At 36.3% G+C, this 16,316-nt stretch overlaps 1 protein-coding gene across 3 annotated transcripts in view; it reads left to right on the top strand.

Moving 5' to 3' along the window:
- arhgef10la (Rho guanine nucleotide exchange factor (GEF) 10-like a) overlaps positions 1-15,915 on the top strand; it is a 139,280-nt gene extending 123,365 nt beyond the window's left edge. For all 3 annotated transcript variants that reach the window (XM_082154997.1, XM_082154998.1, XM_082154999.1), the window contains 3 exons: positions 7,473-7,644; positions 11,396-11,518; positions 12,653-15,915. In XM_082154997.1, coding sequence (XP_082011123.1) covers positions 7,473-7,644; positions 11,396-11,518; positions 12,653-13,188 — 831 coding nt within the window. In that variant the 3' untranslated portion in view covers positions 13,189-15,915. The remainder of the gene's footprint in view (positions 1-7,472; positions 7,645-11,395; positions 11,519-12,652) is intronic.
- The last annotated feature ends 401 nt before the right edge of the window (positions 15,916-16,316 follow it).

Raw genomic sequence — 16,316 nt, forward strand, 5'->3', positions numbered from 1 at the left:
ATTTTGGCTCATAAACATGTAGAACAATAAAAGCTGAGGAGTGAAGTCCCACACTTGGTACAATGAGAGGTTGTTTAAACATGTTGCTCTCAGAAGCACTGTCACCTAGTATTATAGTAGGCTAATGAGGGGTTAGGTGTGAGGCTTGCTGTGTTTTGTCCGCTGGTAGGGAAGAACAGTGATCTCCTGCTGTGATATAGTGATGTAGTATCTTTAGGGTGAAGCGGTGGGGGCAACCTCTGTCTCTGTGTGAGACTCAGTAGCTATGTTTCCATCCACCTATTTTAATGCACATTTTGGGATATTGCATAAAAAACACTGGATGGAAACGCCAAGATGTGCATAAATTCTAAAAACACGCATAAAAAGCATATGTGTTCAATCAGGCTGATCTCAAGAAATGAGAACGGGTGGGTTCAATTGAGGCGAATCATTTTTTTATAAAAAAAAACAACAAAAAAAGACGTGCATAAACTACGACGGAAACACATTTACCATAAAAATATCTTTATGCGCAACAAAAAAAAACTCACATGACTTTGCCTCGACTGTCAATGTGACAGGAAAACTGGACTGACCAAATTCATTGCATAGCATCTCAAATGTTGGTTTGATCATTCTGAAATACCTGAGCCGGAATGATTTGGTGTAATGACCTCCCAGAAGTCTCACATGATTGCATTCCCAAACACCAGGCATCGGAACGCAAGATAACATGACAACGTTTATTGGGTTTTGTTTGTGTGCTCTGAGATACAAGTAATTTATAATGTAGGAAAAAAAGAGCCACAGTTGATTTCCCGATTGCTGCAACTTCCATTTTTATTACAGATATTCTGCGGCAATTTCCCAGAAAGTGACAGTTTTGTTGTCTTGAACAAATTGGATGGAAACGCTGTTTTATTCTCAAAATTGCGCGATTTTCTAATTTAGTTAGATTAAAGTTAAATTTGTGTGTATGGTATACTAACAATTTTGTTACAGAGGATAAGTGGGTTAGTGAATGGATGGATATAATAATAACAATGATAATATACATGTAATAACAGTAAATTATTATTATTAGAGTATAATAAAAAAATGGATATTGTGAATAAGATTGTGAATAAGATGACATGATCACTAACAGTCATTAGATAAAAGGAAATTTCATGAGCCACTGCATGAGCTTAAATATGCACTTTTTATAAATGAGGACACCGTTTACACCTGTATTTAGCTCTGTCCACCCAAGACAGATTTAAATTGGACATATGTTTCTGAAAGCGTTTGCATTCAGAGATCAATAGGCCTATGTACTAATATACACACTACCATTCAAAAGTTAGTTTGGGGTCAGATTTAAATTAAATATATTTTAAAATGTAATTTTTTCCTGTGATGACAAAGCTATGATTTTCAATAGTCTTCATTGTCACCTGATTCTTCAGAAATCATTCTAATATGCTGATTTGGTGCTCAAGATTAATTTCTTATTGTTTTTAATGTTGAAAACAGTTGTTCTGCTTAATATTTTTGTGGAAATCATGATCAATCTTTTTCAGGAGTCTTTGATTAACTTTTGTAACTATGTAAATGTCTTTACTGTCACTTTTGATCAATTTAAAGCATCCTTGCTGAATAAAATTATTAACTAATAAAAATCCTATTGACCCCAAACTCTAAAATTAGTTTTGATAGAATTATTCTTCTAGTGTCTTGTCTCTAAAGAAATAGTCCAAGCAATATAAAACACAAACATAGAGAGAGCAAAGGCAAGCACTGCCGACAAGTCAATTAAAAGCGAAAACACATCAAAGGCAGTTTCAGTCTTCTCCCTTGCTCTCAAACAAAAGAAGCTCCCTTTGGCAAGGGCACGCAAACAGGTGCTAATCCCTGTCCGCTAGTGTGCAGAGGAGAGAATGGTCTCTCGCACCCACCTCACCCCCTCCAACTAATCTGCCTCAACCCCAGACTGGAGAACTAGCTGTTTGTAAGAGCTCTCAGGGCTCCTCGGTAGCACCACAGACCTCAGGGGGCTGCGTGCAAACCCTCGATAAGGAGCGCAGCTCCCTCATGCCTCATTAGAGGATCAGGCATGAAATGGCTCCTCTTTCCCTGTGGACTTTTAAAAGGTGCTTGGGAGGGGGTGTATTGTTTTCGGAGACAGTGGCTCCGCTGTGAATCACTTTGAAATCAAAGAAAATGGATCCTGAGTCATTGAAACCTTCATGATGTGTGGCCCTTGAACCCACTGGTCGGAAAGTGAGTTTGATGGCGCAATAATTCTTTGCATTGCAGGAAAGGATAAAAGGTGTTCGTTTGCATTGGAATTTGCTTTTGTGTTTTGTAGAACTGAATATCCTTAGACTTGGATCTTTTCTTTTATAGCAATTGCTTTCCATTTAAAATAAAATGGTAAGCAGAAATGCAGATTGCAAGCAAAATCAAAGCCACTAGTGAAAATGCATCTTCTAATAAAATAAGTAAAGATGTTTTTTAATGGTTGTAACAGCATGAGCTCTTTTGGAAAACTCTTCTGCAAGAGAACCATAGACATTGAACGTTGGATCCTCATAAAACAAAACAATGATCCCAGTGTTTGTAGACCAGGTCTGGCCCTGGTTTTACTTGGTGTCCCTTGCATCAGCCACTGATCATTGTGATCATACACATACAGAAACTGCATATATACTGGAGAAAGAAAGACCATTGGGTGTTACATTTATATTATATTATATATATATATATATATATATATATATATATATATATATATATATATATATATATATATATGTATATATATATATATATATATACAGTATATAAAACTGATGATGGTGAAATATATACAAAAATAGTGAATTTTACATAAAATGTTGTTATTTTAGGGTAAAAATAACTGGCCTCAACTCTGGCTAGATAGCTTTCAAATTAACGAACGTTACTTGATGCATCGGACTGGGGTGAGTCATGTGCCCAAGCAATGTAGTTATATTTTAGTGGGTTTTTTTATTTTTATTTTTATTTATTTTTTTACAATATTTTGAATTAATATTAATTAAATAGTATTAGTAAAAAAAATATGGATGGGCGGCACCCCTGGCATTTGCCTATTTCGCCTTTGCCACAGGCCGGCCCTGTAGTAGACTATTTAGAATAAGCTCCATGAAGGATTATAGCATTTTGAAATAAATTCTACAAGTTAAAGCCAATAAGGGGACTTATAAACTGCTGTAATGTATGTTCCCCTTCTGGTGTTGTGTGTTTGAAATTTTTAGTCTAGAAAGGACTTTATTCTGGAAAATCGGACAGAACAGTACTGTGTACAGTATTTGTAGTCTGCCACTGACACTATGAAAGCCTGTTTTCTTCTCTTTATATCTCAGAATTTAACTACATGTATGTCATAATTGTGACTTTACATCTCAAAATGTTATGTTTTATCTCATAATTTGACTTTGTAGCTTATAATTTCTTACAATGGAACTATTTCTTGTCATTGTTACTTATCTCATAATTATGACTTAATTAAATAAAGAAGAATTTTTTTCTTTTTTATGTTCAGACAGGATCTCTTAACCAACTCATAACTGTCCCAAATAAGTGAACCCACCTCAACAGTTTTTCAGTTAGACTGATGGAGTCTAATGCATCAAAGGCTGAACTTACATTTCATTAACTTTAACTAAGAAATTAGAGAGTTAGATTATAGTCTAAAATGAAGATTTCATTTATACCAGTCTGTATTACAGAGTAGTACTTAGGAGGCGGTAATACCAGTGGCCCCTTGGGGCATTAACAGCGAGCTGGGTAAAATGTTAATAAAGAACTATTTTAAACATGTAGTAGGTCCTCTTGTCAAATGATTTCTGGAGTTACTTCAGTCAAAAGTGTCTTTTTTAAAATTCAAAGATCTCAGTTTATGGATATCTTATCACTTTAAAAAGCTGCAAAATCATCATAGTTGAGAATTGAGCCCTTCAGGCTCCCGGAGACCAATTTACAGAACTAAACGCGTTGGGCAGCTCTAACTACCTTACTGAACAGATCTGCGTTGTCTTAACATGTCATAGTCTATTTGTAGTTTTGCTTTATCTTATTTACACTCAGCTCCGCTTCAGTTTGTTTTGAGATTGATAATATTTCCACTGTGTAGTGGAGTTTTGTCTGTAGCCGTTCATTTGACTGGGTGCAACACGTTATTTAATTATTTGGCAAAATGATTGCAGGACGAATAAGAAATAGTTGGGGGCATATTATTGTGGTTTCAGGTTTTAACATTCTCAACAGATTCAGAGATAAGGTGACATTTCTCATCAACCTTCTTTGAAACAAACTGAGCTTTTTTACACAACTGCAGAGAAGGAAAATACAAATGTATCCATGGTAACCCATGGGTTGCTAATGTTTTTACCATTTAGGTTATTTTATATAATAAATTCTGAAATCAGCGATGCAATAGTTTGCACTGACAGTAAACAAAAGCATTATGATTTCATCTTTCACTTGATTTTCTTTCTTCTATTTGGGAAACAAAATCAATGTAACATTTTGAATTATTAATGCTGAAATTAACATTTTGAGGAATATTTCACACTTCATGTTTTGGTCCATACAATGAAAGTCAGTGGGATCCAAAACAACACTGTCGATGTCACCATTTTTCAGATTATCTTCTTTTGTTCCACAGAAGAAAGTAAGTCATACAGGTTTGAAATGACATGAGAGTGTTTAAATTGACTGAATGTTCCTTTTCAGGTGAGCTATCCCTTTAATAGTAAATATGTTCTCCACTGAATTACATATTTAACTCAGATGCTTCTGATACAGTGAACTGGTCTTTACCAGAAAGGGACACCCAAATTAACCTCTGGATGAAGAATCTGTTTCTCAACTGGATATATTTTGATGGAGGGTGACCAGAATAATGCCTGCTGCTTAACTCTTTAGCCACAGGCTAAAATTCAGGGTTTCCCTGGAGCAGAGCAATCCAAGTACTTAGGTTTTGCCTTTAATGGAGCCCTGTGGTGTTTTGCAGGGATCAGCGCAGGAACACGACCAGGGAAAAGAGAAATGTGAAGATGTGAATGCCCTTATCCACCTCAGTGGCTGCTTTTGAGATCTACTTTCATTGTTTTGTGTGTCTGGTAATACAGAACACCATAAATCAGCTCTGAACTATTTTTCAAACTGAAAGTTTGGACTTGATGCAGGCACACTGTGTTCTCAGGAGAATAAAATGATATAAAGAGCCTTAAATTGCTCGTCATTTTTGGATCTTTCAGTATGTAGAAAATAGCCGCGTTATCATTACAGATTTGTGCAAAACTTTTGCGAAATTTTCTAAATGTTGATAAAAAAACCATTGAGAAATTACGGCTTTTCTACTAACCGATGTTATGCATCTAAAACGTCATTTTTTCCTTTCGCGACAAGTCATTCCAAAAATCATGGCGACGGATGTTGGTAGGTTTATGTAAATCCCAGCCACCGCACTCGCCATTATTTTTAATCGAAGGAGACGTAGGCTTGTTATCTGAGCATTAATGTCAAGGAAAGCCCTTTATATGTAGGAGCGGCCACGTATGAAGTGTTTCTAGGTGTTTCTCCCTCCTATCTGCTTCATGGTCTTGATGAATTGTGGCATTCCTTTGTTGTTTAGTGTCCAGTCTTCCCGTAATACTCTTCTGTCTAAACATACTGCATCATCTTTAAAGAATGATCGACTTGTACGTACGCCAGGGTACCTGTCAATGCGAAAAAACTGTTTGCAGTTTTGCAAAATATTCCTTTTTCGAATTGCCTGAAAGACAACCTCATGTAAAAACTTTTTTTGCGATTATATGGGAGTTTTTGCTAAATTTACGTGTTTCCATTGGGCGTATTTTCAATTCACAATTTCAATTTGCACAATCTGAAGGGTAATGGAAACACAGCTATTGACCTGCACCATATCTGAGCATGATCTTATTAAATAAGGGGGAAAATATGAAAATATTCTTTAAAAGCAACTCTCTAAACATTTCATATTATGCTAGAATGTGTTACTTCAAAAACAAGATTTTCCCTCTCTCATGCCACCTTGAGTGGCTGAATGCTCATTGTTCTGATTTTCAAACCACTTGAGTGTGAGGGAGTCCTTGCAGATGTACTGCACTGAGAATAAAAGGGGATACAAAAAACGAGATACATTTGCAACAGACCCTTTGTCATTATAGTTAAATTTTCTGTTTGTGAGGTAATGGGGAAGTGAAAGCAAATGAGAGGAAAAAGGAGATGGAGTTTTTTAACTGCTTGTTTTTGTCATGCCTTATTGAGTTCTGTACCAAACTGTGTTCCAATCTTTTCTGCTTGTTGATTCTCATTGGTCGCGGGTTCTCCAGTTCACCTTTTAACACATTAGTAAAGCTGTGTGACTATAGTCTAAAATGAATTAGCATTATTATGTGGGTAATATTAATGTCATGTTTATACTTCCCTGGTAAGGACATAGGTCAAACGTCTCAACTGCAACCTAGATTAGGAGGTTACACCTTTCTGTTAGGCCGGGAATACACTGTGCGATTTATATGCGATTTCAGCAAGGTTAGCAACTCACACTGTACGAGTAAATCGCTTGCGATGTAAACTCACGATTTCTGTGCTCACACAATACGATCCGATCATCGAGCTGCGACTTGACTGCTCACACTATAAATGTGAAATATGCGCGATAACCCCCATGCCGGTTGCGCCAATAGACCATGAAATCCTGTATCCAGATATATTGTCAAAAGCATCGGCTATAGATATCAAGAGGATTTAGCATTTCCAATTTATGTATTAAATTCTTAATACTGCCATTAAATTCTGGCATGTCTTGAAATTCTTCTGACCATCTGATTGCCAGTCGGAAGAGGTTAATCACCTTTCGTTTAGGCTTTACACAGCATTATTATAGTTTTTTTCTTGCTGTGCACAGAATTTGGTACAATTTCAGTGTGAATGTTATATTATCATCCCTTTGGAAATTAGTATTTGCTGAATTCCCACTGAATAAATGTAACTCAAATGCATAATGGGTCTTCAGAATTCAAACAAAAAAATTTCTTGCACAATTTTAAATGGCAGAAATGTCATAATGACCATTTTATGAACATACGATTTTAGTGACTCGTGTCAAGATTCTTAAAATTCTGTATCATTTGACGTCGTCAAAGAGGATTTCTTCTGAGAAACACAAAAAAAGATATTTGACATTTGTATTCTCTCTGAAGAAAGAAACTCACCCATGAGGGGAATGACATGAGGGTTTGTAAATGATGATAGAGTTTCATTTTGGGTTGAAATTTTGCCTTTAATATTTTTTCTTTTTCCTCTCAATAGTGTAGCGGAGACTATTTTGATGTGAGAAATGTGACATGCTGTTCCACTTGACCTGTATCGATATGAAGTTAGATAATTCCAATCTCTCTATTGTAGTCTCATTGTCCTCCATTCTGTCCTAGAGATTTGAGGTCCATCAGGACCCGATGGTGAGCGTGGCCCACATGGTACGAGCCGGAGGGGGCGTATGGATGGCCTTTTCAGAAGGTTCCTCTATACGCTTGTTCCATACGGAAACGCTGGAACACTTGCAGGAGATCAACATTTCCACACCCTCGTCGTTTTACAACCCCAGTGAGTATCTCTCCTTTGACCCTGTGAATCTCCATTCATTTGAATTTAGACATTTTTGTATGCCTTCACATGCTTGATCAGTGCTTGTTTCCATCTTTTCTTTGAACCACTCTTCTAGTGATAAAAAGGTAATAACGGAGAAGTTCTTTTTGGAATGGTTCCTGTAGGCTGGCTCTCCAGGGATAGACCGTGAATAAGTAGCTAACTTAAGATCCCGCAGAGCAGTAATGGAGCTGTGGGGTTATAGGCAGGAAAAGTCAAAATGGCACAGACAAAGCTTTCCATTTGAAATGTTGCCATGGCAACGCTCTGTTCATGACATCAGCAGCCGCGGCATGTTGGTAATTTTTACCTCTGAATACTCACCTTTGGCCGTCTTAGATCCACTTAAATCTTAAAATGACCAAATTCTTTTTACTTCATCCCTCCTTTACTGTTAGATGAAATGTATACAAGGCAAAGCCTTCTGTGAAAGGTGGCGCATGTAAACATTCATTATAAGCAAGGACACCAAAAAGCGTAGTTTATAAATATTGTTTACATATCCACGCAGAAAACTGTCGCTTCAATTCAATTCCGCGCCACACATCAGGCTATATAAAGAGAAAATCTGCGGCATCGCTCCAGTTGCTCGCAGAATCCTCCGGAGCAGAATAACTCCTTTCAGACGGTCTAATAATGTTTGATTTCACTTGAATGCGATCGTCCACGTTTAGCCACGATTCTCTGGTTGTCACAGACAATTGCGATCAAGTGGAATACAAAGGAGAAGGAGAAAAATAAAACCAAAGTGGTGTTGCAGACTTGAGGAACTGGCCAGAGCAAATTAATGTCAACTGGCCTGTTGCTATAGCCGCATCTCAATAAAAAAAGATAAAAAAAGAAAAGATATACCTCAGGGGTTTTTTTTTGTCAACGAGCGAGAACTTCAAACCTTTGGATCAAATTTACTGCTGTATTTCAAAAGACACTTGAGGGAGAAAAGGTGAGTATTGCGGCAAAGGTCCTGCAACCCTGAGGCTGTTGTCAAACCTGTGCAGCTAGCTGTGTTTAAATATGTAGTTCATGTTAGGTGAGGTAACGCTATGATTATGTGTTATATCGGGGGGTTTACAGTCCACGGAGCACAAAAGTGAAAATAAGCTTTGGCAGAAGCCTTCTTCCCCTTTTTTTACCCTAGGCCTACAGAACATCCCATTGGTTTTCCTGAATATGCTAATCCGCACACATCACACATAGGAGGACTGATAGAGTTATTACAGATCAATGGTCTGCTAATCCCACAGGTTTGCTCGCAAGTGATGGGTGATGAATTAATTATTGTCTTAAAGCAACCGATTATTCTGCAGTTCCTTCTCAGCTAGAAAACGATAAGCAAGCCAGACATCTCTTTAACACACTGAGGCTGAATCCTTCCTCTTTAATAATAGCTGAAAAAGTCAGATCCTTAGGGAAAGTTGATATTATACAGAAGAGAATCTTTGAAACTTTTACATTTTTTATAATAATAAAATATTATATAATAAAATAATAAATGTACATATTTAATTTTATATTTAAACTGCCCTTAAATTAATATTGTAGTTAGTTATTTTGTCAATTATTTTGTATAATAATAATACCATCACAAATAAGTGTGACCTGCAATGTAAAAATCTTAAATAATTTCTATATTAAACATGCAGCTTTTATTACCTCATATTAATTGAAAGTCAACATGAAATATTGAAATCAAATCAAATGCATTGAAAAGAAATTGAAAATTGAGACTACATAAAATCTTGAAATTAACTTCAGTTAAATGAAAATAACTGTTATGACCAGTTATCTAAGACTCACACTTTCCCTTATATATTCAGATGAGAACAATGGTTCAACTTGTTAACATAAGTTATGCATGTCTTGAACTAACAATTATTTACATTCAATTAATACATTTTACAGCATTAATTAATCTAGGTTAATGTTTATTTATAAATATACTATTGTTAATTCATCTTTGATTACAATACAATAATATTACTTTATAAAACATGAAATGTGAACATATTTGAATATATGTAGAAATGAACATTAATCAAGATTAATCAAATAAATGTTGAGAATGTATTCTTGATTGTTGATCCATGTTGGCTGTTTCACTACCTAATGTTAACGGATTAACTTAAAATCTCGATGATTATGATGCAGAAAAAGTTCTAGTACACATTATGCATCAACTACAAGGACGTAGTAAAATATGCAATATGCATTTTTTTTTCCCAAACCTCAGCATCTTATGTTTTCAGCATTCATGAATTCATATGCATTACTGTAGTACTGCAGATTTATTTGACAATATATTATCAAGGTGATCCCTCTTGCACAGAAACAGAATGTATAATAGGTGAATGTTCTGCAGAACTGGACAGCTGACATTTCTAAGAATGAGCTCTTCCTAATGCAGTGCATTCGCTAATGTTTTTTCATGACCTTCAGTGATTTTCTGGTGACTAACTACCATGCTGAAAATGCTTAATTTACACATTAGCCAAAGACTCTCCAAGTTCTATAGCAAACTACAGACAGCATGCCGTGAAAATTAATCAATTAGCCACTTGCCGTTCATTCATGCAAAGCGAGCCACCGTCTATACCTGCTGAAGACTCTGCTGTGCTAATTCTTCTTTGATTTAATTATACTATGGTTGCTTTCTGATTTCTGGGGTATTGGGTATTGTTTTTGGGTATTGTGAATAAAGTCATTAAAATGTTCCATGTTGCTTTTTGTCTAAACTACAGCAATCTAAATGTTGTCATACCACTGCTATAATTGACCAGTTCAATAGACCTGATGAGAAGAGCATAACGGTGTGCTGTTTTTTTGTAAATTTGTAAAAAATTGTATCTGGGTCACAGAAACGATGATTGTTGATATAAAAGCAGAAAAGTTTTTTGTTTTTTTTATTCTATTCAATTCACATTTATTTCTATAGCACTTTTCACAATGCATATCATTTCAAAGCAGCTTTACAGAAAAATACATGTTTCTACATTACAATTGAAGTAATCTGTTATCAGAGGTGACTGTCAAAGTAATGTCTATATGTCAAAAATGTACAGTTCTAAGATAATAGAAATCATGCAGTTAGTTAACATCATGTATTCATTTAGACAGAAACAATCATCTCATTAAAGCAATTATTACAGGTTGTGATCATAATGATTACAAAATATAGTAAATTTGGCAGTGGCGTATGTTGATTCAGAGTTTGCGTCATCTGAAGTCCTTGCATGAGTTGGAGTCATCTCTTCACAGGTATTGGGTCATCTGAAGTCTTCGTAATGATCCAAACTGGAGCTGGCATACTCTCTAGTTACCTCAGAATGGACATTCTCGAGATAAAACAGAAAAGCAAATGTAAAATAATTAGAGTAGCTGCTGTTCATAACATTAAGTAAAGATAATCATGTGCACTGAATCTGATATAACTGGAGTACAAGGTTATGAGGTGCATTATGTGAATGCTTAGCTAAAGAAATGTGTCTTTAATCAAAATTAAAACTGGGAGAGGGAGTCTGAGCCCTGAACATTATCAGGAAGGCCATACCAGAGTTTAGGAGCCAAATGCGAAAACGCTTTTAAAAAATTTATATTCTCTAGCATAGTTTGTTCTTTTCAAAGTTGGCTAAAAATAGTATCATACTACATAGATATAAAGAAGTCGTGATGGTGATACCTTTTTTTTTTCTTCTTCTTTTTTCTTCTGAAGGTCAAAGGAGCATGAGAGTTACCAGCCTGCTGATTTGCCAGGGGCTGCTATGGGTGGGAACTGCCCAGGGCATTATCATCACCCTGCCTGTGCCCAAGCTGGAGGGCATCCCCAAAATTACAGGTACACAGGGGGCTCTTCATAATACATAACTTGCCTTTAGTTCTTTTGGAAAGTCTCCTCTGCAATGACAGGACAATTACATAATGATTCAAATAGTTAGCCCTTTGTTAAAAGAATATTTAACCCCAAAATGTAACTACTGTCATTGTTTACTCGATACCATGTTGTTCCAAACCTGTGTGCTTTTTCCTGTGGAACACAAAAATATAATTTTGTCTTTACAAAGTCTTTTCCGTTTGTCAGTTCATTGCGAAGCTCTCTAAAAGTAGTTTAAAATGTCTTGTAACCAAATATTTTATATGCAACTTGACATGACACACACATAAGTGTTGTATTTGCTAAGAGCTGAAGCAGGAAGATTGCCATGAATAAATAAGATTTGGGTCGATAAGATTTTATGTAATGTTTTTGGAAGAAGTCTCTTGTGCTCACCGAAGCTGCATTTATTTGATCAAAAATACAGTAAAAACAGTATTGTGAAATATTATTAATGTTTAAAATACCAATTTTCTATTTTATTATAAAATGTTATTTTTTCCTGTGATGTAAAACTGAATTTTCCGTATCCATTACTCCAGGCTTCAGTGTCACATGATCCTTCAGAAATCATTCTAATTTACTGCTAAATTCTAAAATTATGGAAGTTTTTTTTTTAAGATTTATTGATGAAAAGAAATTTCAAAAGAACAGTATTTATTTGAAATATTTTGTCTTATTGTCACTTTTGATCAGTTTAATACAGCTGAATATTTTATTTATTTATTACAAAACAGCAGTGAACGGCAGTGTAATTTAAAAGTCAATTGACTACCTTTATGAGTTTTTGGGAGCAAGACATCTGGGGCATCATCACAATGAATTGTCTTTGTATGGAGAAAAAAAATCTTCAAATTTGTATCTTTTGTGTTCTGCAGAAGAAGAAAAAACTGTCTAGGGGATGGGAACAAGCGAAGATTAGTATAATGACCAATTTTCTGAACTATTCCTTTAATTTAAAGTCCTTTTTGTATGTAATATGCATTTAAATGTGTAATAATAGAAATCAAATTTTAAGGTTTTTCTTACCCTCTGGCATTGCTGTTTTTTTTTACTGATTAAAGCCGTCTGAGCACTGTGTGTTTCACTTTGCAACAGGTAAGGGGATGATATCCCTTAATGCACACTGTGGGCCTGTGGATTTCTTAGTTGCCCTTTCCAGCACTTTATCTCCTGATCTTCTGAAGCGGGATTCTATGGTGGAAGGGCATGATTCGGCCTGTGGAGTGGAGGATCGGAGTGACTCGTCATCTCAGGAATCTCTCCAGCAGCCCAGTGTTTCCGCCCATGTGGAGGGCAAAGGGAAGGGGCGGGGCTTGTTGCTACAGTACCGCCTCCGCTCAACCTCAGGGTTGCCTGGGCGACCGTTAACCGCACGAGGGGACGAAGCCTCAGACTCGTCTTTAGAATCTCTGGAACACAGCATGGAAGATGGCTCTATTTACGAACTCAGCGACGATCCAGACATGTGGGTCAGGGGTCGGCCCTGCGAGAGGGAAGGGGTGAGGAGGGACAGGGTAACCTCGGTAGCGGTCATCTCAGGCGGGAAGGGCTTCCGTCGACTGAAGGAGGGTTCGATAGCAGCCACCACAGAAAGCATGCTTATGATCTGGCAGCTTCCTCTCGCTGTTTGAGTTGAAATTATGTTTAAGGAATAGTGAAATTAAAATGTTGTCATCATTTACTCACCCTCACGTCATTCGTACTGATGTACCGGTGACTCCTTTCAATGCAGTTACAATAAATGGAAACGGAAGATTTTTAAAAAGTATCATTAAATATGGCCGTACAACGTATTCTTTTAAGTCATATATTTGTGAGATAAGCACTAAATAATTAATTTAGTGCTCTTTTTTCTCAAGTGCATCAGTGTTACTGGATCATTGAGTCAGTGTCTATGTTTATATGTCACAAGCTTTAAATCGGAATTGATTTTTTTGACATGCGCACACTGCACAGTTTCCCGCTGTTTGCGCATAATAACAATCATCCTACATTGGTTCTTTATTAAACAGCAGACTTAATATCCATCTCTGGTCATAATTTGGAGACCATGAGTATATGATCCATTGTGCCATGCTGCTTATATTTCTGTGGTCTGTGGATGAGAATCCAAAACAAGGACTGGTGGGACATTGTCCTGCAACTCTTCACAGTGAAAGGAGAATTTTAGAATGACGGGACTCTCATTTATTTCACTCTTTATTCAACAGGAATAACAGCTCGTCCAAACAGTCCTTTCAGTTTAGGTTTTCAATCCGATCAAGCGTTTACATGTCCTCTCGATCGGATTAGACTACCCCTTTTCGAAATTTAATTCTGATCGAGCTCAATCGGATTAAGGTGTTTACATGAAGGCTTTTCAGTCCGTTTGAGCTGTCAATCCGATTACTAATGGATTATTTGGTTGCATGTAAACGTAGCCAGTGAGTTGACCTTGAGAACTGATTCTTGAACAAGTCATCCAGACCAATTTTGTGAACTGGCTCACCTGACTCAAAAGAAGAGTGGTTTACAAATCAGACATCACTAGGGATTGATGTCAAGATTTTCGGTGAAGAATTATGTACATTTTGATCTGTCTCTTCACACAAAGCTATCTGCGCTCCATTTTTGTGTGCTTTATTGTCATTTTGGACCCTTCTAGCTCTAGTCCTCATTTATTTTTATAATACTGAAAAATGGTAACCAGGATAGTCGGAGTGAACAAGTAATTTGGGTTTGGAAAGACATGAGGATGAGTAAATGAAATCATTTTTCACTGGGCATGTGTGGTACAAAATATGAGGCTCGCAACTCTACTGTTCACTATTCCAGAAAAAGAATGTCTCCTATATTAATTGATCTTGTGATTTTGGGAAATCCAGGTCCTGGGAAGAGGTGGGAAAAATATCCCATGACTCAAAGGCTCATGATAAATTGTCAGTTAATTCTGCCTCTGTCAATACATAGGAGGTGTTTTACTTACCGGTAGAGAATGCTGATCCATGTATTAAATCACATTCTACCATAAGCATGGCCTAAACTATTCAGACAGAACATTTCCTTGAGGGCCTCAGTCTGGTCGACCTTTAGTGAATCATGTTCTTTGTAGTTAACCACGCCACAGAGCTGCTCGGGTATTTTATTCCCTCGCATCCTAAGAAATCATATCAGTGGAAAGTAAGAAGCAAAGTTAAAGGGTTTTCCATGCTCTTGTGAGTCACTCAGAGAATTCTTTCACCCTTTGACTCTTGATAATGTGAACGCATGATTCTCAGTTGAAAGTCAAGCCTGAGCAGGTCAGTGTTAAAAGCTTGTGCAATGGGTTTCAAAATACTTGACGGCCTAAATTTCTGTGATGGCGAATTGTAAAGCTTAATTAAAATTCTATTTTAGTGGACACATTTTTTTTTTTTCTCATAGACACAACCTGAAAACATTTTCACCATATGGCAGTCATTATGAAACTTCTGCTTAAATCACCATTACTTAACAAGCAAGTTCATTAGCAGCTGGTGGTAGAAAGATACAAGCACTACTAATTGCAGGAAAGTTGTGGATCTTGTGAAGCTTTTGATGTTTATTAGATCTTGTTGAAGGGCATTTAATGCTGATATTTTGTGTAATATTGCAGTTCCATCTGCGAGCAGTTGGTTCTCCTCATTCTTTGTTCTTGTTTAATCCACATTTAAGACATTCAATAGTCTTCCATTGGGAATTGTGCCAGATGCACATTATATTATGATAAAGGGAATTGACTGAAGTTGTTTTTGGTACAAATGAACAAGCAGATAAATAATAAATTCATTAATGAATAAAACTCTTAAAAACACCAGCTTGGCCAGAATTGGAGCCCAACTGAACCAGCATAGACCAGCTTGTTTTAAGCTGTTTTGACAGCAAACACCACTAGTATTCTTCAGAAATAGCTACTGAATAATACAGTTAAGTGATTTATTTTTCAACCCCTCACTACTTTGTCATCATTCATTTTTCATACCATGCAACATTATGAACGTACGAAATGTATCATTTGTCCTGGTACTGCAAACTTTAAAAAAATTGTTGAACTTAAATTGTTTTTTATTTGCAATTCAATGTAAAACATTTATGAAGGGCATAGTATCCCACTGGATATAATAACTGTAGCGCTACAACAGTCATTCATTGTTTGGATATTAAATTTGTAAGTAAAAGTGAGTTAAGTTTAACATGAATAATACAAATTGTGCATTGTCCATCCATATGAAGTAACCACTTGAAGTTTCCAGTTGTGCCCCAAATGCACTGAATATTTAGGATTTTTTAATACTAATAAAATGTAGTCTATACAGTATGTTTGTCAATTCACTGTTACTGGAATAAAAACGTGTTAAAATTTACCTCTGTGTTTGATTCTTGTTAACAGCCGTACTGTTATCCGTGCACATATTAGACTGAAGTAAATGTGTGAAACCCTGAATATTGATATATTCTTGGCTTTTTTCCCCCATCTCTTGTTGACCCACACAAAAGAAAAAATCCCTGTGATTACATACGATTTACACAAGGATGGTGGTTAAGTACGGTGCATTAAATGACATGCCACACTGGAAAAACGCACAGGCTGCATCAAAAGGTCAGATCTGAATAAATGTATGTGTGTTGGGACGGTGACAAACTCAACCGTTGCTGCTGCCAGAACATCTTAGATTTGAAAACAGAGTTCAGCACCTCTGTGCCCAGCAGAGTTACAGAAGTTTTTAATGGGGTTTCTTCCGGATTTGAATTATTCATAATG

Source organism: Leuciscus leuciscus (assembly GCF_965113295.1).
Source record: "Leuciscus leuciscus genome assembly, chromosome: 23".
In the NCBI taxonomy this organism is placed as follows: Eukaryota; Metazoa; Chordata; class Actinopteri; order Cypriniformes; family Leuciscidae; genus Leuciscus; species Leuciscus leuciscus.